General features: G+C 37.0%; 1 protein-coding gene and 1 non-coding gene across 2 annotated transcripts in view; one reads left to right on the top strand and one right to left on the bottom strand.

The window, feature by feature from the left end:
- Positions 1–2296: 2296 nt before the first annotated feature.
- Positions 2297–2362, bottom strand: Smp_tRNA_01592_Gln_TTG.1.1. The gene has a single exon. It is a non-coding gene (tRNA).
- Positions 2363–20273: 17911 nt separating this feature from the next.
- The window catches only part of Smp_139810 (putative ubiquitin-protein ligase BRE1), a gene marked incomplete at both ends in the record, with an annotated part of 102191 nt that continues 97676 nt past the window's right edge, over positions 20274–24788 (top strand). Inside the window, one exon of the mRNA XM_018795245.1 lies at positions 20274–20312. Within this exon, the coding sequence (XP_018649577.1) occupies positions 20274–20312 (39 nt within the window). The remainder of the gene's footprint in view (positions 20313–24788) is intronic.

The raw sequence follows: 24788 nt of genomic DNA, 5'->3' as shown, positions 1-24788 counted from the left end.
TTGACTACGATCACCACTACAATAAGATTATGTGCCAGAAAACGACTTGGTTCCTTCGATAGATCAAAAACCAGAAGGCTGCAATTAGTCCAGATAAAGTTTATTTATTGGCGATCTCGTGTTATTGAAAGAATACCGAGACGTGCCGAAGATAACAGGCAAAATGGCAGAAGGTAAGGGCGTTCGTACAAGCAAGATAGACAGTGGAACGAAAAGTACTTTTGGTAGAGTTAAACAAACAAGTACAGTAAAACAACCACTGGTACAGTTGGTTATAATAATAATTGTTTCCATTATACGTGTTCTCGTAGTGAAAAGTAGGTCACTACAGGTCTATCAAAATTAAATTGGAATGCTCGTGGTGTTTTGCCTCATAACGCCCAATGAATTTTGTTTTAATGAACACTGTTACATGAAATTCCTCGATCAAACATTGCCACAAGATTACAGTTTGATTTTTGTATTCGTTCTACTATTTAAACTTTATAAAATATGCTACTTACAAGTAGTTAAAAGAATTCCTAGAAATGTCTTTATGACTTCTTAGTACTTTAACACCTCATTATTACTGTATGACTTTTATGATAAGCAATTAAATTGAACTTGTCAAATATATCTAAATGCTAGTAATCTCTGTTTAAGAGTGCAAGTTTCATACTATTCATGATTGACGAAAAAAGCAATATAGATTACTTGCTTACTTACGTATTTTTTTACTTTACTGGCTCCTTTTACCACTCGTTGAGGAGCATAGGCGGACAACCAGCACCCTCTATCGAACTCTGTCCTCAGCAATCCTTTCAAGTTATTTCCAGTTGTTATTCATCCCTTTTATATCTGATTCTATTTCCCGGCTTAATTTGTTTTTTAGCTTTCCTCTTTTCCGCTTCCCTTCACGATTTCAAGTTAGCACTTGCCTCGTGATGCAGTTTGGTGATTTCCTTAACGTATGTCCTGTCCACTTCCAACATCTTTTCTTAATTTCCTCTTCAACTAGAAGCTGGTTTGTCCTCTCCCATAAAACGCTGTTGCTGATAGTATCCGGTCAGTGAATGTTGAGTATTTTACGTAGACAACGGTTTATAAATACTTGTACCTCCTTGAAAATGGATTTAGTAGCTCTTCAAGTTTCAGCTCCATACAGTAGAACTGTCTTGACGTTCATATTGAAGATTCTCACTTTGAAGTTAGTTGATAGTCGTTTTGAGTTCCATATATTCTTCAATTGTAGGAATTCTGTCCTACATACCCATTATAAAGATACAAATCGATTGGAGAGATTTCAAAGACCCGCCCTTTATTTGGCTTAATTTATTTAATTCTTAAATATAAGTTAACTAATCTTACTTGCTTAGTCAAATAAAATAGTCAATTATATATTGTTCAAATTAGTCGGTAATCAACATGTAGTAAATGAGAACACAGGTGGGAACAATGGAATGGGCTTGAACACACAAATTACAGAACATCTTAGTAAAATATGAGAACCATACAGTAGATACTTCATTGACAAATTGTCAATCAATCATTTCAGACTTGACTGTCCCTTCGTTTCCACATGAATCATTCTCTGTCCTCGATCGCTTTTCTTCAATGTTCTCAACCTTCTGCTTCCAGACATTTCACTTTCAACTGACGATACATACTACTTATATCTGTCGATATCAGTAGCAAACACCACAAACAGACAAGTTAACTCATCAATTGATTCTTTAATTTAAATAAGAGTTTTAAACTTCAAAGAATAGTTCAATAAAGTAACTAAAATGGTTAGTACTTTTCTAGGAAGACTCATTTTTACGCGATTGAGTTGTTGACTCTGCTCTCATCCTGTGTCTCTCTTATCCGTACTAGAGATTGGTAGTAAACATAGAAGAGCTCCAAGTCGGAGGTAATTAACTAGACTGTTCATATGAAAGAAATCTCCTGTTAGACACAAACAGTCACTGAAGCCTAGCAGTATGGATACAAATTTATTCCATGAATCTGGATCAGCCATGTGATAACTTTTATTGAATTAACGGAAGTCATTGATCGGGTTGAAAATATTAAAGTATTGTGATTATTGAATTCACTTAGGATTGTTTGTTTGAATCTTCCCATTGATATTTAGGACTGCGATTAATCAGTCTCTTATTGGCATATGTGCATACTCTCCGTATTGCCTTGATATAAAGTTAATTCACAAGCATTATAAGCAAAGATGGATAGTGACTACTAGAGGAATTCAGTTTGACGCGCGTTCCATCCTATTTGGAACTCGTCAGCTGGATGTACCAGAATCTCAGAGTTGATGTTCACTCTGGGACTCGAACCCAGTACCCTCGCTTCAAACGCCAACGCGTTATCCACTCGGCCACTGAGTCCTGATAGCTACTTGCTTGTGCGATGGGGTGAAGTTTGAATTCACTTAGTATTGTTTGTTTGATTCTTCCCATCGTTGTGTTTAGGACTGCAACTGGTCAGTCTCTAATTGGCATATGTGCATACTGTGCGTATTGCCTCGATATACCTTAATTCACAAGCATGGTAAGCAGAGATGAATAGTGGCTAGCAGTGGAATCCAGGACGCGCGTTTCGTCCTATTTGGGACTCGTCATCTGGATGTACCTGCATCTCAGAGTTGATGTTTACTCTGGGACTCAAACCCAGTATTTTCCGCTTTAAACGCCATCGCACATTACTGATTCACTGGCCAGCAAAATTGAGACATTAATTATCAGATCTATATCACGGATACCATTCTTATTGTGAATGATATTTGAAAGTTAATTGAAGTAGGTTGTATTCTACATAGAATGGTCTCCATTGGAATACCACAGAAAATTATGGAGCACAGGATATCTTGTTCACATTACAGAGGAGTTTTATACTAGGATTAAACAACTGTCAAAGGCTTCCTGGTTTTGAATGATAATCCAAACGAGATCAATCTGTAATGAATACAACCTACAAATTAATTCAAAATTCGCAAAACCCCCTACGCTGAACTAAAGTGGTCAACACATCGGTGACTAACTCCAAGATACTCCTAATGTCTGTCGTAAAGTTGTGAAAAAATTATCATCAGTGGGAATGAATGGTCATTGTTCTATGTTATGAATTAACTAAGGTTGAAATTATACCATTGGACCTCAACCTAGTGATTCTAGTGGTTAAGAGCTTTCAGCAAGGTATGAAAGTGCTGGGTTCCATCCCTGATGAGGTCGTGAGTGTCCACGGTTGATAGATATCATTCCAAAAAGAAATGAATAACAAGTGTCAATTGATTTACGATAGTACCTCATCTATGATCAATCTGTGATGAGTACTGTCTAAACACAAAACCAAGTTCTACAAAACCTATTCACTTCAATTAATTAAAACATTCAAACACTATAAATTTCACTTAGTATTGTTTGTTTGAATCCTCTCATTGACATTTAGGACTGCAACTGGTCAGTCTCTAATTGGCTATATGTAAATACTGCGCGTATTGCCTCGATATAGCCTTAATTCACAAGCATTGTAAGCAAAAATCGATAGTGGCTAGCAATGGAATCCAGGACGCGCGTTTCGTCCAATTAGAGACTGACTAGTTGCAGTCTAAAATATCAATGGGAAGATTCAAACTAACAATACCAAGTGAATTCATACTACACTCCATTTCACAAGGAAGTGGCTATCAGGACTCAGTAGCTGAATGGATAATGTGATGGCATTTGAAGCGAAAGATACTGAGTCCGAGTCCCAGAGCGAACATCAACTCTGAGATGCACGCACATCCAGCCAACGAATCCCAAAATAGGACAAAATGCGCGTCCTGGATTCAACTGTTAGCCACTATCCATCTTTGGTTATAAAACTTGTGACTTAAGTCAATATCAAGGCAGTCCACACAGAATGCATATATGTCAACAAGAGACTGATCATTTACAGTCCTTAAAAACAATGGGAAGATACAAGCAAATAATGCCAAGTAAACTTGTTACATACTTACTTTACATACATACTTGCTTACTTACTTACTTACATACATACATACGTACATACATACGTACACACTTACTTACTCACTCACTTACTTACTTACTTACATACTTACTTACATACATACATACATACATACATACATACTTACTTACTTACTTACTTACTTACTTACTTACTTACTTACATGCTTACATACTTACTTAGTTACTTACTTACATACTCCTGTTACCCCTCGTGAAGGAACATAAGCCACCTACTCTCATGATATACTGAAATTCATATTTATCGGAATCAATACCGTGAAAAAAGAAATCCAAGTACACTAAGATAAACTTCTGATATCATATGACTGTAAATCAACAATTTCCAAATATATTTACATGAATATACTTATCTTAAATGAATGTAAATTTGATTGTATATTCAATGGTTTTGATATGATACATACATATAGTATTACTTCTTCTTAATGGCTGGGACACGTTTTACGTATGCCTAACCGCCGATTGCCCCGACGTGCAATGTTTCATGGTGTAGGAGTAGGTTGGAAGAAAGCTAAGGGCGGCCAGACCAAAACGTGGCACAAATCCGTGAAGTCACTGACAAGTCCACTGAGCCATGTTGTTAGGTGTGAACTACCTGGTCGGGATCAGCGAGATGATAGCAATCGATGGTTGGAGACCTTGAATAACATGGCTCAAAGTCGTTTGCAATGGCGTAGGTGCATCCACTGTTTGTGTTCACATAAATTATAATCTTCTGAATTCTTCATGCCTCTATCTTTTTCTTCTTTCCAAATTTATTTCATTGGATTATACTCCTTCAATAACATCTTCAAAGCCTAATCTTTCACATAATGCTTATACTCTTACTACCTCTACCACGATGTGATTTGAATAGACAACTGCATCTCTGTGTTGATGTGATGTGGCAACTCGAACTGATGTACATACGTACGAAGCTCTACGTTGTGACTGACTGACTTCTTCTGAATATTATGTAACTCATGTGAATAGTTATTTAGTTACAGTTATAAGTAAATTGAATCGTGAATATGAAGGTGTAATTCATCTTAACCATTGATTCACACTTTGAGGAAATCACCCAACTACGTCACAAGACAAGCCCTCATATGGAATTCTGAAGGCCAAAGAACACATTACGACGAGAAATTGAGACAGACATGAGATGAATGAACAGAAGTTGGATAAAACTAGAAAGGAAGGCCCAGGACAGAGTGGATTGGAGAATGCTGGTCGGCGGCCTATGCTCCATTCGGAGTAGCAGGCGTAAAGAAGTAACTGATTCAGTTACTAAAGGTTCTACCACTTGCCTAGATAGAGTTGAAAAATTTATCCCCCCTTCATATAACGTTAATTACATGTGGATAGAATAACTCACACGTAGACAAAATGTAATCTATCGAGATTTTCAGTAGACATCATACGGGAGAAAAAAGGGGTAGAATTGAATGAAGAAACAATTTACACATTGTGTTACTCGCGAGGCGGGATCATGGATGCTCACTGCTGAGGAGTCCCATAATAAGACGAAGCGGCAGTCCAGTGCTCCACGAAACCCCCTTCTAAGATTGAATTACTCTTTAAATTACATTGGAGAGGGGGAAGTTCACAGAATCATATTCAAACTCTTCTTGGTAAAGATAGATGTGAATTAATGCTTCAATAAACACATTAAATGGAAATTAGCCTGGCATTGTTCACACAGATTTCTTACCTGTGGACCATGATTGTAAGCAAATAAATTGTTTTTATGAACAAGGAAGATCTGGTGCAGATATAAAGACGAGGATTAGCAATGCAAGGACATCTTCCCTAAGGTTGAAGAACATATGGAACTCAAAATAACTGTCTGTCAACTAATATCAAAGTAACAACCTTCAATATGAACGTCCAGATAGATAGTTCTATTGTATGAAGCGGAAATGTGGAGAAGTACTACTACAACTATCATCAAAACCTACAAGTATTTATGAACAATTGTCTACACAAGATACTCAATATCCGTTGACCGGATACCATCAGTAACAACCTACCATAGGAGAGAAAACAACCCAGCTTCCAACTGAAGAAAAAATTAAGAAAAGATGTTGGAAGTGGATAAGACATATGCTACGGAAATCAACAAACTGTATTACGAGGCAAGTGATAACTTGGAATCCTGAAGGGAAACGGAAATGAGGAAGACCAAACAGGACATTGAGTTGGTAACTGTAAGCAGACATGAAAAGGACGAATAACAACTGGAAATAAGTAGAAAGGATTGCTGAGGACAGAGTTGAATGGAGTGTGTTGGTGTTCAGCCTATGCTCTTTAACGAGTGGTAACAGGCGTAAGTAAGTAATGACGTTGTTGTTTCAAATAGAATTAATCGTCAAGATGATCATGTCTATCGAATCAGTTCTTTGCCGTATAAACTTAATTAAAGAATTCTGATTACATAAATAATACATATCATGAAACGTAAAATGACACAAATATCTCTCTTTCAAATCCCTTAACTTAGTTATTCAATACATCCACAAAAAGTACTTCAGTATATTCAGATGTCACAATAGACCACGTTTACCAGCTAATGTGAATGTCACATACTTACTTACGCCTGTTACCCTCAATCGAGCATAGACCGCCGACCAGCATTCTCTAATCCACTCTGTCCTTGACCTTCCTTTCTGGTTCTAACCAACTTCTGTTCATTCTTCTCATGTATGTCTCCATTTCTCGGCGTAATGTGTTCTTTGGTCTTCCTCTTTTCCTTTGACCTTCAGGATTCCATGTGAGGGCTTGTCTCATGATACAGTTTTGAGTTCCAGATGTTCTTCAGTTGTAAATATGCTGTTCTCGCTCTTGAAAGGAAAAAAAAGCCGAGTTCCTTTCAACTTTCAATAGATAATGTTAATTCCTGATGTAGATTAACATGAAATGATACATTTGTACAATTTTTTTCTTGTAGTTTGATACATACAAAAGAGGGTTTTGTGGAGATTTTAGCAAGTTAATAGTTGAATTCATTAGTCAATTGAAGCTAGATCACCATGGACCAGTGGAGTTCAACCAGATATGTTGTGAGATAGTAACTCATTAAAGACAATGGTGAGCGGTGGAGCAATTTCGTGGATTACTTGAGGTTAGACATTAACACCTTTGGATTACAACTCAGTGTTCTGAAGGCCAAGCGTTAGAGCGTGACGCCGATAGGTCCTGGATTCGATTCCCGCATGAGGGATCGTGGATGAGCGCTGCTGAGGAATCCTATACTAGGACGAAACAACCATCCAATGCTTCCAGGTTTTCTATGGTGGTCTAACTGCGTCATTCTAGTATTTATATTCTTGGATTGTATACATATTTAGAGTTTTGTATTATGAATGTCCTATAACTAGTATTCTGTTACACTTAACACTGAATAACCAGCTACAATGTTCTACAAAACTAAACATTTAAATGTAAATATACATTAGGTTATTATATAAATATGTGGTACAATGAAACTTATGGTTCAAAGTCCAATCTATTAACTAAGTAACTATTCACAGAATAAGGTTTTTTTGGATATTGTATTCATTCTTAATAGTTGAATTCATGAGTTCATTAAAAGCTAGACCACCATGGGGAACTTGGAAGTACTGAACGGTCATTTCGTCCTAGTATGGGACAGGTGAATAGTGAGCATACAGGATCCTGCACGCAGGATTCGAACCCATGGTCTTCTATCTCTAAGATATACCTTAATAGTTGTATTACTTAGCATTCAGCTAAAAGGTTACTAGTTTAAAACATGATTCATTTATTTAATCGGATTAGTTAGATCTCTTCATTATGAATTTTGACAAATTTAGTGGCTACTAAAAATCCACTATACGTATAGTCAACGATGAAGTCAAGTTGGGCAGATCAATGTTATTGTTAAATACAAAATTTTCATAGGTGAAATCATCAGTCAATTGAAGCTAGACTAGCAGGGAAAACCTGGAACTACTCTTTGACGGCCGTTTCGTCCTGTTGTGGGACTCCTCAGTGGCAGTGCGCACCCATGACCTCGCCTAGCGAGATTCGAACCAAGGACCCACCAGTCTATCACTAGAGCACTTAACTGATAGACCACTGAGCCGGCATCCGATGGTCGTGAATGCTCACTGCTGGGGAGTCTCACTGTAGGACGAAACGGCCGTCCAGTGCTTCCAGGTTTTCCATTGTGGTCTAGCTTCAATTGACTCACGCTTTCAACTATGAAAATACTAAATCTCCACAAAACTCATTCTGATAATAAAAGTACAAAATTATAGAATGTATTGGTAAAATATGATGATCATACATTCAATACTTTATTTACATATCTTCCATCAGTTGTCTCTTACAAACTTCATCAACCCTTCATTTCTGTTGTTATTATAATTACTCTGTATTAACAATCTTGTTCTCTTCAATTCGATGTTTTCAACCTTCTACTGCCAGGTATTCCATTTCTGATCTGCCTTACATACTACTACTATCGACAGACATAAGTAGTATACACCACATCTGTATTTAAATTTCACCACATTTTTATTTAAACCTTTCTATTATTACCATTGCCTAGGTAATCACCAAAAAAATATCAATCAATAGAACCTATTTCTCCTGTTTAACGGGATTCGACTTTAAGAAATGAAGAATTATCTCCCCATTGATGTTTAGGACTGAAAGTGGCTATCAGGACTTAGAAGTTGAGTGGATAACGTGATGACATTTGAAGCAAACAGTACTGGGTTCGATTTCTAGAGTGAACATCAACTCTGAGATGCAGGTGTGTCCAGCTGACGAGTCCCAAATAGGACGAAACGCTTGTCCTAGATTCCACTATTAGTCACTATCCATCTTTGCTTACGATGAATTATCTGTTTGCATATTGACAATTAATACATCTCAGCTAGTTGATTTACTCTTGAAAAAGGTAGTAACTAACTGATGATACAGTTACTTTTTTTAAACTATTTCCTACGGGATTAACTTGAAGACGCACAGTCACATTTATTAGGTTAGAAGGTACCATAACATATTATATTGAACTTGAGGTAAGATACCTTGATTGAAATGTTTATCATTAATGTGTGCCCTCAAATGTCCTGGTATGATCGACATTGAGGAGAGTCCGCTCTCCATCTCGAAATGCTCTCACATGGCCACACGTATACAGCCTCTGCCAGGGAAGTCCTACTCACTGCCTTCTCGTCAATGAGGTGTTGTTTACGAAATTAAGAGGAGGAAATGTCTGGTACTTTAACCGGGTTGATGGACACGGTAAGTCCATCTAGGGGAGTTGGAATATCCTGATTACAAACCAATGGTACACATGAGCTCCAGTATCCTGAGGGAACAAATGGCGTATTAATCAATCATTGGCCAACGGTTACCACGGAACTGCATTTCCTCACGATGCTCGACTGCCTTGTGGATCAGTTCTTTAGGTCAAAGGCTCCGGTTTTGCCCCCCTAAGAAAACCACCTCCTTCAGTTTGGGTACCTGGGCAGTATCACAGCCCTCGCGCACAAATCAAATGAGATTTGTGTGGCGCATATGTAACTGATGCTTCTTTGTACCAATAATTATGTGTTCAAATAAATAAAATATATCAGTGTACATCAATTAGTTGAGTTGATAATGGTAGTTTTAAAGAGAAATTAATCATTTCTCAGTTCATTAATCAAACATTTATTTGTTAATTAAATTACTCTTTAAATGTATTTAATTGAACTAGATCAATGAACTGAAAGGAAGATATCAAGGTAAATTTACATATAAGATTTTCATTCGTACACTTTAAACTAAGATGGATAGTAGCTAGCAGTGGAATCCAAGACGTTAGTTTCGTCCTATTTGGGACTCGTCAATTGGATGTACCTACATTTCAGGGTTGATGTCCACTCTCAGAATCGAACCCAGTTCTGTTCGCTTCAAACGCCATCGCATTATCATTTCAGCAACTGAGTCCTGGTAAACACTTGCTTGTGCAATGGGTTGAAGTTTGAATTCAGTTGATATTGTTTGTTTGAATCTTCCCATTGATGTTTAGGAGTGCAATTGATCAGTCTTTCATTGGCGTATATCCATACTGTGCGTATTGCCTCAATATTGCCTTAATTCACAAGCATTATAAGCAAAAATGGATGGTAGCTAACAATGGAATCCAAGACGCTAGTTTCGTCCCATTTGTGGCTCGTCAGCTGGATGTATCTGCATCACAGAGTTGGTGTTCACTCTGGGACACGAACCCAGTACTTTCGCTTCAAATGTCATCGCACAGTATGCACATATGCCAATAAGAGACTAATCAGTCCTAAACATCAATGAGAAGACTTAAACAAACAATACCAAGTGAATTTACACTATAAACTGTTCATATCTTAACTGTATGTACAATAGAAATCAACATGATGAAATTTAACTGACAAAGTTCTTTATACTCTATCATGATTGAAACTTTTTAAATTGTGATGTAACGTATACAATTCACTTTTCAAACCGTATTTCGTACACTATATATATTAGCTGATTACCAATAATATGTTCATATGCCAGAATCCTGTAGCACATGTGCACAAATGAATCGGAACAGGGGTTTTCCACTTCCTGTAGGTGGATCCTCCCCGCCTAACAACCCGGTTTAAGCGCCAGACATTCATTTTTCGTAAACAACACTCCCACCAGGAGAGTTCAGTGAGTAGGATTTCCTTAACACTGATCACATACGCGTAGTCATATGAAAATGTTTCGAGGAGAAGATCGGACTGTCCCCACCCTCAGCTATACCGGCGCATATATACGAATATGTATTGATTGATCAACACTAAGTAGTAATTGATGTTGTGTTTGTATCTAAACAATAATAATGATTACAAAATAATTCAGCGAAGAGTTCTCCTTTGAGATTTATTGTCAAATCAATGCAATCGCAATCGTAAACTCATTGGCGGCCTGCTTAAACATCTTGGCTACCTGTCCCTGTCATCTAGATATTTCAACAAGTTATCTAATTTTGTTTGTTTCAGTACATCATTATGGCTATTAACTTCACAAACTGTTCAGATGTGTTCCTGAAAACTACACAACCTTTCGCTATAAACGTTAAAAAGGTCCAGTCAGAGATATCGTGGTTGTTGACAATATGTAGCGAAAAGAATGTTCAATATTTAGATGTAGATTGACTGAACTGCTAACTTCTAACTGGAGATCACTCAATATTCATCGCCAAGATCGACGAAGAAGTAAGGAACGAAAACTTGATGAATGACTTTGTGCTTAGAATTCTATATTGTACGGAGAACACCAACCCAATCACACTTGGTGGAAAAGCTCTGGAAAATGTGGAAACATTTACGTACCTGGGAAGCATCATTGATAAACATGGAGGATCGGATGCAGATATAAAGGCGAAGATTGGCAAACCAAGGACAGCATTTCTACAATTGAAGAACATATGGAACTCAAAACAATTGTCACCTAACTTCGAAGTGAGAATCTTCAATAAGAACGTCAAGGCAAACCTACTGTGCGGAGCTGAAACGTAAAGTGCTACTACATCCATCGTCAAGAAGGTACAAGTATCTATAAACAGTTGTTTACACAAAATACTCAACATTCACTAACTGGATACTATCATGAACAGCGTTTTATGGGAGAGGACAAACCAGCTTCTAGCTGAAGAGAAAATTAGGAAAAGACGTTGGAAGTAGATAGGACATACATTGAAGAAATCACCGAAATGCATCACGACGCAATCCTTAACTTGGAATCCTGAAGGGAAACAGTAAAATAGAAGACCAAAGAACGCATTACATAGGGAACTAAGTAGAAATGAAAAGGATGAATGTTAACTGGAACGAACTGGAAAGAATTGCCTAGGACAGGGTTGGATGAAGAATGCTGGTGAGCGGCCTATGCTCCTCCACGAGGGGTGACAGGCGTAAGTAAGTAAGTAAATAAATAATGATAATAATAATGTCCGTCAGTACTAATAACTATGACAATACTAGTAATGATAGCAGTACATCTATTGAACATAGTGATAGAAAGGTAAAATAAATAAAGGCGAGGAAATGTTATTACTATTATGAAGTTTAATTGTTTTGCACTTGGATATCCATCAACAATAACATGACATGATGAAACATTGAAGCTCGTATCAAGTATTGTCAGAAAATGCACAGGTCTCAAATGCTCTGGTACGGCCGAGAGTGAGGAGTGCCCTCCCTCTCTCTCGAAATGCTTTCACACGGCCGCACATATACAGCCTCTGACAGGGAAGTCTTGCTCACTACCTTCTCGTAGAATTACTGTTGTTTACGAAATCGAGAGGACCAAAAGCGAATGTCCGGCGCTTTAACCGGGTTAGTGAACACGGAAAGTTCACCTAGGGGAGTTGGAAAACCCTGATTCCAAACCAATGGTGCACATGGGCTGGCTCCAGTATCCTGAGGTAACAAATGGTGTATGAACCAATCTTTGGTCACTGGCTATCATGGAACTGCATCTTTTCACGGTGCCACACTACCTTGTGGATCAGACTTTTAGGTCAAAGGCTCCGGGTGTTGCCCCTTAGGAAAATCACCTACTTCGGTCTGCCCACTAGAGTAGTATCATAGCCCTCACACAATTAAATTAAATGACAATTTTTTGTGTGGAGCATATATATCTGGTACCCCCTTGTGCCAATATTTACCCATGATGGAAACTATTCATTGAACCAATCTTTCATATTTTTTTACATCAGACGCTATATTCTGTTCAATCGTAATTCTGTGGATACAGTCCAATCAGTACTAAGGACTACACACAAGTTCGAGTCTTGCAAGGGTAATCAATTCGCTGAAGATTGAAGATATATTTTGTTTAAGAGAGCGAACTAGTAAAAGATCTAATTCCAAGGCTTCCAATAAATTGCCTCCAACCACTCAACACGAAGTATATACATACGCATGTGCATGGATAGATATTGAATAGTTACAATATAATAATTCATCAAACAAGTATCGTTATGAGTGGGCATTTGTTTACTTTGTAAGTTTCATCCTTCACAAATTACTGAATATCAGGAACAAGTGGAGTGCTATTTGTTGTTAGTATGAGATTTATCAACAGTGAATACCAATGTCGTCGCCAGAGATCAAACTCAGGACCATAGTTTCTAAAATTAAAGGCTTTACAATTAATACGACTTGTTTGGAGTTCAGCGGTACAATTTTTACTTCAACCCATTCACGATATACTTCAACAAACGTTCACTGTCACTATCAAGGACTGTTTTAATCTCAACATGTTTAAACTCTATCAGTGATGACTTTTCACCGAAATGTCATGAATATCTCGGACAAAGAATACCTTCAAACAGTAATTAATCCTTTCTGTTTATTCAATTACTTATTTCATGTGAGTTTTATAAATCACTAAACTGATCATTTTCTCAGTATGGAGTGGAGATCATGAATCGATTGATGTTAGATCACCATCGGAAACCTAGATACATTACAGATCCTTTTTGCTCTATTATGGAACTCTTCAGCAGCGAGCATCCACAATTCCATAGGCATGATTCAAACCCAGGACCTTCGATCTCGCATGTGAACGCTTAACCTCCAGACCACTGAGCGGACAGTAAATAGTCAATTGGCAAAATAACAATCAATTGTCTTAATCTTAACTATTCCTTCTGTAAATATCAGTCCATCTTCTCTGATTTCATTGTTCATACATTTTCATACCGATTGTGCTTCATTTCAGTTCGTTCCTTATCGATCTTCTACCGAAATACATTCTATGTCTGACCATTACCACACACTACTTATATGGATATAAGCGACCCACACCACATTACTAATCTTTCAACCGAAAAAAAAGAAAGAGCAATCAATTTTGTCTCATACATATAAATGAACTAACTAGTGAAGAAAAGTAGAGAAACGAAAAAAAAAGACCGGACAAAAATATATCGACTTTGCTGAACATTTATCTTACATGAAAAAACAAACAAAACAGTATGACATAGAATTAAGTAGACAATCTTGATAACATAGTCGGTCTGTATTGCATCCTGACAACATACATCTGTACATAGATACATAAGTGTATCTATGTATATGTATGTATGTTGTCAGGATATGCGCAGATCGACTATAGTATCTAAGTTATCTAGTTAATATCATATTCATATTAATAAAGTTGTTATAATCCATTAGAAGTTAATATTTGTCTATATTAGTTTAGATTCTAAGTTAGAATAATGACTAGTGTTCAACTATTAAACGACTAAAACCTTAAACATATGTTCACTAGTGACTGGCTTCAAGAGGTAACGCGCGGAGTTCTAGTGAGAAGCCGTGACCAGTGGAGTTCAACCAGGTGTGTTGTGATATAGTAACTCATTGAAGACAATGGTGGACGGTGGCGCTCAATTTTGTGGATTAGTTGAAGTTAAACATTAACACCGTTGGATATCGGATTGCTCAGTAGTTCTAGAGGTTGAGCGTTCGTGCGCGAGACCGATAGGTCCTGGGTTCGACTTATACGAGGTGGGATCGTGGATGCACACTGCTGACGGGTCCCATACTGGAATGAAACGGCCTTCCAGTGCTTCTAGGTTTCCCATGGTGGTCTAACTTTAAATGAATCATGATATCAATATAATGTAAATTTTCTAGATCATTTTGTAGTAAACGAGAATACACAAGTAGAGATAGTCGGATGTATTTAAACACAAGATTACACAATATCTTCGTTAAAATCTGAGGACCATACATTAAATACTTCATTTGTAAAATGTTAATCAATCATCTTAGACTTTATTGTTCCTTCATTTCCATATCAGTCACTCTTTGATTTTGTTCTATTCTCTTCGAATTCTTCAACCTTCGGCTTCCGGACATTTCACTTACGACTGGTGATACATACTACTTATATCTATCGACATTAGTAGCACATAGCATATTGTTAGGAAAAATCTCAGGTGTAGAATTATCTTTTACCTATTTTTCTATTTTATGGACTATGAATATTATGTTGAATTTCTTATCGCGACCATGAATGGATCAATGTTAAACCACTGTTGAAAACCTGGAAGCACTGAATGGCCGTTTCGTCCCAGTATGGAACTGGTGAGTAGTGATTATCGACGGTCACGCACAGGATCCGAACATTCTGCATCACGAGAGAAAGCCGGCATCCAACAGTGTTAATGTCTGACTTTAACCAATCCGAGAGATTGCGTGACCATCTTCCTTTGTCTTCGGTAGGTAACTGCCTCATATCCCATACGAATTCGTTCTACCGGTCGCGGCTTTTCACCATAACTCCGAAAATTACCTCTCTAAGCTGGTAACTAGTGAGCACATGGTTTGCGCTCGATACCAAAGGTCCTAAATTCTAATTTTGCGTTTGGGTTCGTGGATGCTCACTGCTAAGGAGTTTAATATTAGGGCGAAAAGACCATCCACTTCTTCCAGGTTTTCAATAGTGGTCTAACACTGATCGTTCCATGATCTCAATTAAAAACACAACAATCTCCACAAACTCATAGGGATATGTAAAATTTGTTAGATTTGGATCAAATAAATACTAAACCGAAGCTTGTCAAATTTTGTTAGCCCAAGTGGCTTCATAAAGTTTAAAAACAATGTGTACGGAAATTAGGTATCTTCAGTCGTATATCTCCGTACTTCTAATTAGACTCAGCAAATATATATGATGAAAAGTTCTTCTTTAAGATTTTTGTTTCAGGGCAAAGAACAACTTTATGAAAAAATATTCTTATCAATTTGATCGTGGATTGGTTGAAGTTAAATATTAACACCATCGGATGCCGGTTCAGTGGTCTATAGGTTGAGTGCTCTGGCGCGAGACTGGTAGGTCCTGAGTTCGAATCTCGTGGGGCGAGATCGTGGATGCGTACTTCTGAGGAGTCCAGTAATAGGACGAAACGGCCGTCCAGTGCTTCCAAGTTTTCCTTGGTAGTCTAGCTTCAATTGACTCATGATTTCAACTAAGAAAATTTGAGGAATGCACCAAACTCGCTTACTGTTGTAGCAACCCTAACTAAAATGAATTAGTTTTACAGCTTTCTTTGGTTTTTATCAAGTTTTAAAATGATATTAGTCTATGTACCGAGAAAGGTAAGATCTATCGGTTGGTTATATTCATCAACAGGTTGACCTCAGTCAGAGTACCACCAGAAACTAGAAAGTACTGAAACGTTTCCTCCATTTAGTATGATACGTTCAACAGTGTACACCAACTATTTAATCAGGACTCCGGCCCAGAATAGTCAGGTTTTATGGTGAGCATGTAACAATTAGAATCACTGGGTTATTGTAAAATGATACTTTTCCGATTTCAATAAATTTACTATATGATATGATGAATATTCAAAATCATCAGTAACGAACGATTTACTTATAATATGGGGGGCAAAATCCGACTCACACGTCCTCGTCATGCCTCCTGGATCATGGCAAACATCCCATGTAGTAACATGAGCGGTAATGTGGGTGGTGGAGATTGGCCTAATCAACCACTCTACCAATACCCACAAACGATTACGAATGATCCTACTCGCGAGATCCGAACATAGGACCTATCGGTCTGGTGTGTGAACACTTAACCTCTAGACCACTAAGCTGGCATGTTTAAGTTTAACCAATCCACGAAATTGCGCTACTATCCACCATTGTCTTCAATCAGTTACTATCTTACAACAGACCTGGTTAAACTTTACTGGTCAGGGTTTCTTTATGTTATATCTCGAACTTAGATTCTTAGTATGTCGCGTAATACTTGAGCACTCGAACGCTAGAACCCTCTCAAGTCGCAAAATCAGAAGACAGAAGACAAGTAGAAGGAATGTTATTCCCAGAACAGTGTCAAATACAGTACAAAAACCTCAAGTATTTTTAGTTCTTGGCTGAAAGTAAATCATCATTTCGGATAGCCAATAAGCACATATGGGGTCCCTCTTATTTAACCAATAGGAGAGTTGCACGTCGACATTCTAGAATTTTCCTCTAGCGGTGATTGGATGGAATGTCTGCGGTTCTTTCTATGCTTCTTGAGGTTTCCTTGAGTTTATCAACGAGCCATCCGTACACTTTACCAGATCTATTCCAATTTCGTGTACATTAAAAAGATGTCTTCATTGTTCCCTTATTCTCTTCATTATTAGATTCATTGTATTAATATACTGGACAGGACTGGACAGTCTTTTCATCCTAGTATAGAACTTGTCGGAAGTGCGTATCCATGATCTTACTCACAAGATCCGAAAGTTAACCTCTAAACCACTAAGCTGGCATATTTAAACCCCAACTAATCCACGAAATTGCACTACTATCCACCATTGTATTCAATCAGTCACTGTATCACAACAGACCTGGTTAAACTTTACTGGTCACGGTTTCTTTACCAGATCTATACAGATATCTTCATTGTCCCCTATTCTTTTCATTATAAGATTCATTGTGACATCAAAAAATAACTTAACTATATATAGATATAGATACATATAGATGCATAGATGATTATAGATACATATGTATATTCCAATGATTAATAATGCACTTTTATTGAACCAATCATTTATCCTTTAAAAGAAATATCATTCAACATATGTACTGTTAATCCTAAATAGCACTTAACATAATCAGTAATGGTAATAGTAACTGGGGTAATAGTAAAGGGAAGAAGGGGGAAAATTTATATTCAGACAATTGTCAGACAAATAGGGTATGTATATACATAAGGGTTTAATATGAATCATTGTAATTAGTACAAATGTAATCAATGTTATTAAAGGCAATACATTTTAATTGATTATAAAGTTAAACTATATATATGCATCATAAGGTTTTAGTATTGACGTTTAGGACTGCAGTTGATCGGTGGATAACGTGATGGCGTTTGAAGTGAACAGTACTGGGTTCGAGTCTCAGAGAGAACGTCAACTTTGAGATACAGGTACATTCAGTTGACGAGTCCCAAATAGAATGAAACGCGTGTCTTGAATTCCAATGTTAGCCATTACACATCTTTGCTTACCATGCTTGTGAATTAAGGCTATATCGAGGCAATATGCACAGTATGCACATATTCCAATAAGAGACTGATCAATTGCATTTTTAAACATCAATGGGAAGATTCAGACAAACAATATCAAGTGAATTTAAACTTTACCCCATTGCACCTGAGAGTGGCTATCAGGACTCAGTCGCTGAGTGGATAACGCAATGGCGTTTGAATCAAACAGTACTGAGTTTGAGTCCCAGAGTGAACATCAACTCTGTGATGTAGGTACGTCCAGCTGACGAGTCTCAAATAGGATGAAAGGCGCATCTTGGATTCAACTGCTAACCGCTATCCATCATTGCTTATTTTAATTATGTTTCTAAAGGGTCAGATTTTAAAAGGTTACAAGCATGATGTTCATTCACTAGGTAGTAATGCATAAGCTTGATCTGGATCTATAATTCAGATATTTCTTTTAAGTTTATATAACTTTTCAATGAATGTGAAGTGTGAACTATTGAAGTGTTCAGATTTATTGACATAGGATTTAGCAGATAATTATAACCGTAACATTTTTATCAGTGTAGTGTTCCATATCCAGTAGATATGCCTTCTCGTCTTAGTATGGAATCCCTAAAGTAGTGCGTATCCACAGGCTGTCCAGAGATCAAATACAACATCTACAGTTTACCCTGTGAAAGATTAACTCTTAGATTAGTGAGTCAGTATCGAATGGTTTACCATTCTCTTGAAGCATACAAACAGTTCAGATAAGAATTAACTAAACGTCTGAATCTCGCAAGGCGGGATCGTGAATTCGCACTTCTGGAAAGTCCCACAGTAGGACAAAACGACAGTCAAGCAGTGCTTCCAGGTTTTCCGTGGTGGTCTAGCTTCACTTGACCCATGATTTCAACTATATATTAAAAAATACTAAAATCTCCACAAAAACCCCTTCTGATAATAATCATATATTCACTAGTGACTGACTTCAAGAGATATTTTCTGGAGTTCTAGTGAGAAGCAGTGATCAGTACAGTTCATCCAGGTCTGTTGTGAGATAGTAACTCACTGAAGACAATGGTGAATGTTCCGCTCAAATTTGTTAATCGGTTGAAATTAAACATTAACATAGTTGGATGTCGGCTAGCTCAGTTGTCTAGGGGTTAGGAGCTCGCGCGCGAGACCGATAAGACCTCGGTTCGAATCTCGTGAGGCGGGATCGTGGATGCGCACTTCTGAAGAGTCCCACAAAAGGACGAAACAATCGTCCAGTGCTTCCAGGTTTTCCATGGTGGTCTAGCTTCAATTGATTCATGATCTCAACTATATTAAAAAATTACTAAGATTTCCACAACCCCCGTTCCTTATATTAAGATTGTCACAATCTTCATAAAACCTCCATTCTATACAATAAATATTATCATCAAAGGAATATCAGTTCTATATATAATTGAAATCATAAGTCAATTGAAGCTAGACGACCACTATGGAAAACCTAGAAGCCCTGCTTGAAGACCGTTTCGTCCTATTATGAGACTCTTCAGCAATACGCATCCACCATCCCACCTCGCAATAAATCTTTTTTTTTCTTTTTTATGTTTTTATGTATATTACAGACACATGTAAACATGAATAAACATAAATGTGTTATATTGAAAACACTTACAAGTTGCTAAGCAAAGAGTACCCATGTCTATATATCTATATGGATACATATATCTATCTATCTATCTATCTATTTAGATATACATTTAGAATAGAACAATTTTGATTGGTTAATTACCATGGTTACAATAAATATTGAACAAATTAACAATAAATGATTGTTAATCTATATATCTATGTAAGATCATAATTTGTCTGTCTATCAGAATCTTGTCCATAGTTCATTTGACCTTATGAGAAATGTATGATTATGATTATACGTAGGTGAGATATGATTGCTCATAGTTACATAGATTAGTATACATATATATACAGCTATACAATTCATACTGTATAGACTATCCATACATATACATATAGATTATCTAGTGTCTCCATTAAACCAAAAAAGGAAACGATTTATAGTGCTTTGAGTAATAGTCGTAGAAGTTGTTGTTGTTGTGGCAACAACAAAATCATCAGCAGCAGCAGGAACAGTAACAGCAGTAGCAGCAGTGGTTGTACTAACGTTGATCATCCATACATTGGAATATACCCTTTCATCATTCATATTGGATCTATCTATCTATCTAATCGTTTGAATAAAATATGGGATCTAAATTATCATGTATGTCGAAACAATCTGAAGTAAGTCTTATGATGTAATAATAATAATAATGATAATAATATTCTTTATGAATTGTATCAGTTATGTAATATTGGATTTAATCAGAAGGGTTTTTTTTGTGGTGATTTTAGTATTTTCATAGTTGAAAGCATTGGATGGCTGTTTCGTCCTATAGTGGGACTCCTCAGTGGCAGTGTGCATCCATGATCACGCCTGACGAGATTCGAACCCCTTTAGATGCCGGTCGACTCAATGGTCTAGAGGTTAATTGCTCTGGTGCTAGACTGGTAAGTCGTGTGGTACGAATCTCGTGAGGTGGAATCGTGGATGTGCACTGGTAGGGAGTTTCACAATATGACGGAACGGTCGTCATACAGTGCTTCTACGTTTTCCATGGTGGTCTAGCTTCAATTGACTGATGATTTCAACTATGAAAATATTGGATTTACCTTGATTTTTAGTTGTCACTTACTTATTTACGCCTGCTCCTCCTAATTGAGCATAGGCCGCCAACCAACATTCTTCAACTTACTCTGTCCTGGGCTTTCCTTTCTAATTTTATCCAACTTTTGTTCATTCTTCTTATGTCTGTCTTTATTTCTCGGAGTAATATGTTCTTTGGTGCTCCTCTTTTCCTTTGACCTTAAGAATTCCATGTGAGAGTTTGTCTTAGGACGCAGTTGGGTGATTTATTCAATTTATAATTGTTACGCTAGAGTGTAATATTAATTTAAAGGTTTTTATAATATGTACAACCATTGAAATCAATAAGTTCTGTAACTTAATTTTATTGATTTATTTATTTGAGCATATAAATATTAATAGAAAGAGGCACCAAGTACATATGAGCCACGCAAGTCATTTGATTTGTGTGTAGGCTGTGATACTGCCTGAGTGCTCAGACCGAAGCAAGTGATTTAATTAAGGGGCCAAACCTACAGACTTCGATTTAATGGTCTGATCCATAGAGCGGTGGTGCAATGTTAGGAGATGAAGTCTTATGGTAGCCGGTGATCAACAATTGGTTCATATACCATTTGCTTGTTCAGGATCCTAGAGCTTATGTATACCATCGATTTGGAATCAGGGTTTTCCAACTCTCTTTGGTGGATGCTCCATATCCACCAACCCCGTTTAAGTGCTAGATATTTGCTTTTCGTCCTCTCATTTTCGTAAACAACAGTAATGTAGACAGAAGGCAGTGAGTAAGACTTTCCTGGCAGTGCCTGTATAGGCATGTCCATGTGAGAGTATTTCGTGAGGGAGAGCTGATCCTTCGCACTCTTGGCTGTACCAGGGTATTTTGGTGCCTTCTGTAACTAATGTCAGACTAAAATTATTATAGTGTACTTTATCAATGAATCTATGAAATAATTACTCACGTTAACATGGTTATTAGTTTCAACCTTATAAATGAATTTCAGATACTCTGATAGTTAATTACGTACTTAGATGATATGACTAAAAGTGATCGTATTCCCACTTTATGAAATTGAGTAATTAAGACATGTATCACATGAACTTAACTACTGAATACTTCTAAATTTGATTATAGCTATCACATAGCTAACTTGAAAACAGTCAATTTGTAGTGAATGAGAACACGAGTTGGGACAATCGAATGATCTGATAACAATACAGTAAACAGTTCATTTGCAAACTATTAACCAATTGTCTCAATCTTAACTGTTCCTTCTGCAAATATCAGTTCATCTTCTATAATTTCACTGTTTATGCATTTTCATATCGATTGCGCTTTGACTCTGTTCTTTCCTTATTGATATGCCAAAATACATTCTATGTCTGACCATCATCATATACTACTTATATGGATATAACTAGACCACACCACAAAGGGACTAACAAAATAACATATGGTACTAGTACATAAAGTTATTTACTTTTAAACTAAAACTCTTCGATTGTAAGCTAAGATGGATAGTGGATAGCAGTGGAATCCAGGACAAGCGTTTCGTCCTACTATGGGACTCCTCAGCAGTGCGCATCCACGAACCCGCTCTCGCGAGCGAGATCCGAACCCAGGACCTACCAGTCCCGAGCCGAAGCCCTTAACCGATAGACCACTGAGCTGGCATCCAACGGTGTTAGTGTCTAACTTCAACTGATCCACGAAGTTGAGCAACCATTCATCAATTGTCTTCAGTGAGTTCCTATCTCAGTGACTTCGAGAAGTATATCTAGGAGCTCTAGTGAGAAGCAGTGACCAGTGGAGTTCAAAACCACTTCTGTTGTGAGATAGGAACTCACTATAGTGTTGGTTATTATTGTTAAGTTAATAAAGCTTATTCTTACATCCAGACAGTTTAGTCTATTCATTCTTTATGAGTCACAATTTGACCTAGTTAATTATTTACTTATCAACTTGGACTGTTTTTATTATGAGTCTATGTGTATGTGTACACTTCTTATCCTACTTATTACAGTTCTGTAGCCTATTTTTGTATGACTATAAATATTGATTACTGCTTGATTAGATGGAATTGACTTACGTGACTTCTTCACTGAGAGTTGTTTCATTTCGCTATCTCTCTTCGTTAAATCTCTCTGATTGCCTGTTTCGATTAACGATTGTACACAATATACGTATTTGAAATCCATTTTTGTATTTGACTTATTTAATTTCATTATTCACTAACTCAAGTTAAGTCGATAATTATATACGAAGATTGGCGACATGGTTATTTTGACAGCAGTCCTTTCAATAAAAATCATACATACGACCTAGTTGGAATCAAATCTCCGGTCACTAAGGTGGTGACACCGTCGACAACATTGTTCGATCTAATCGACGTCAAAATAAAGGATCCCACTAAAAGAGATTGACTATACTATTGTGTATTACTTTAAGATCATCAAAGACTATACAGGAATGATCATGTTTCTTTTCATTGTTACAATTTCATAAAGTATTATGCATGTTGTTATAATCAGAGAATATTTGAAATGATATATACTTAAGGACTGGACGGTCGTTTCATCCTATTGTGGTACCCCTCGGCAGTACGCGTTCACGATCCCGCCTAGCGAGATTTGAAACCAGGACCTATCAGTCTGGCGCAAGAGCGCCAAACCTCCAGATCACTGAGTCCGCCGGCATCCAACGGTTTTGATGCCCAGCTTCAATTGACTCCTGAATTCAACTATAACATCACTAAAATCTCCACAAAAAGGCCCTTCTGATATATGATATATGTAATCTAGTCCATTAACAAATGGTTTTGTAGTGAAAGAGAACATACAAGTGGGGACAGTTGAATGTATTTAAACACAAGATTACACGATATCTTCGTAAAATCTGAGACTTACTTACTTACTTACTTACGCCTGTTACTCCCGATGGAGCATTGGCCGCCGATCAGAGTTCTGAGAACCATACAATACATACTTCATTTGCAAAATATCTACCAACCGTCTTGAATTTCATTGTTCCTGCATTTCTACACCAATCATTCTCTACTCTCGCTCTTATTTCTTCAATCTTCACCATCAGTTATTTGACATTGGACAGGTGATATATACTACTGATACCTGTCGATATCAGTAGCATATACCATATATTACTCATAAAATTATTTTCTTAAAATATTTCCAACTGAATTTTGAAATTAGTCTAATCACTACTTATAGACTAAAAGAACATGATATTTATTACTTACTTACTTAATTACATCTGTTACTACTCATGGAGGATCATAAGGCTAACAACCAGTATTCTTCATCTAACTCTGTCCTCAGCAATCCTTTCCAGTTATTTCTAGTTGATATTCATTCTTTTTACATATCTGATCACAATTATCAACGCGGTGTGTTCTGTGGTCTTCCTTATTTCCGTTTACCTTCAGGATTCCAAGTTAGCACTTACCTCGTGATAAAGTTTATTGACTTCCGTAATGCATTTCCTATCCACTTCCATTGTTTTTTTCCTAATTTCCTCTTCAGTCGAAAGCTGTTTTGTTTTGTCTCCGAGAGTAGGTTGTTGCTAATGTTATCCGGTCCATAAATATTGAGTATCTTGTGTAGATAATCATTTATAAATACTTGTAGGTTTCTGATGATGATTGTTGTAGTTCTCTACATTTCAACTCCATAAAGTAGAATTGTTTTGACGTTCGTGTTAAAGATTGTGACATTGATATTGGTTGACAGATAGTTATTTTGAGTTCAGTGCATTTACTACTACATAGCATATCAGCATCCTTAAAGTCATTTTACTCATCAAATAGAGTTAAAATTTTCCAGATACATATTCGTTAAGTAATTATGAAAGCTAGAACATCATAGAAAACCTGGAAGCACTGGACGGTTGTTTCGTCTTTATTGTTTACATGCATCTTCCCATTGGTGTGTTAGGAATGTAATTGATCTGTTTCTTATAGGCATATGCGCAATTGTGCTTATTACATCGGTATTGCCTTAATTCGCAAGCTTTGTAAGTAAAGATGGATAGTGGTCAGCAATGGAATCCAGGATGTGTG

Source organism: Schistosoma mansoni, chromosome 2 (genome assembly GCF_000237925.1).
Source record: "Schistosoma mansoni strain Puerto Rico chromosome 2, complete genome".
Classification (NCBI taxonomy): Eukaryota; Metazoa; Platyhelminthes; class Trematoda; order Strigeidida; family Schistosomatidae; genus Schistosoma; species Schistosoma mansoni.
This window is presented reverse-complemented; position numbering and strand designations above follow the sequence as displayed.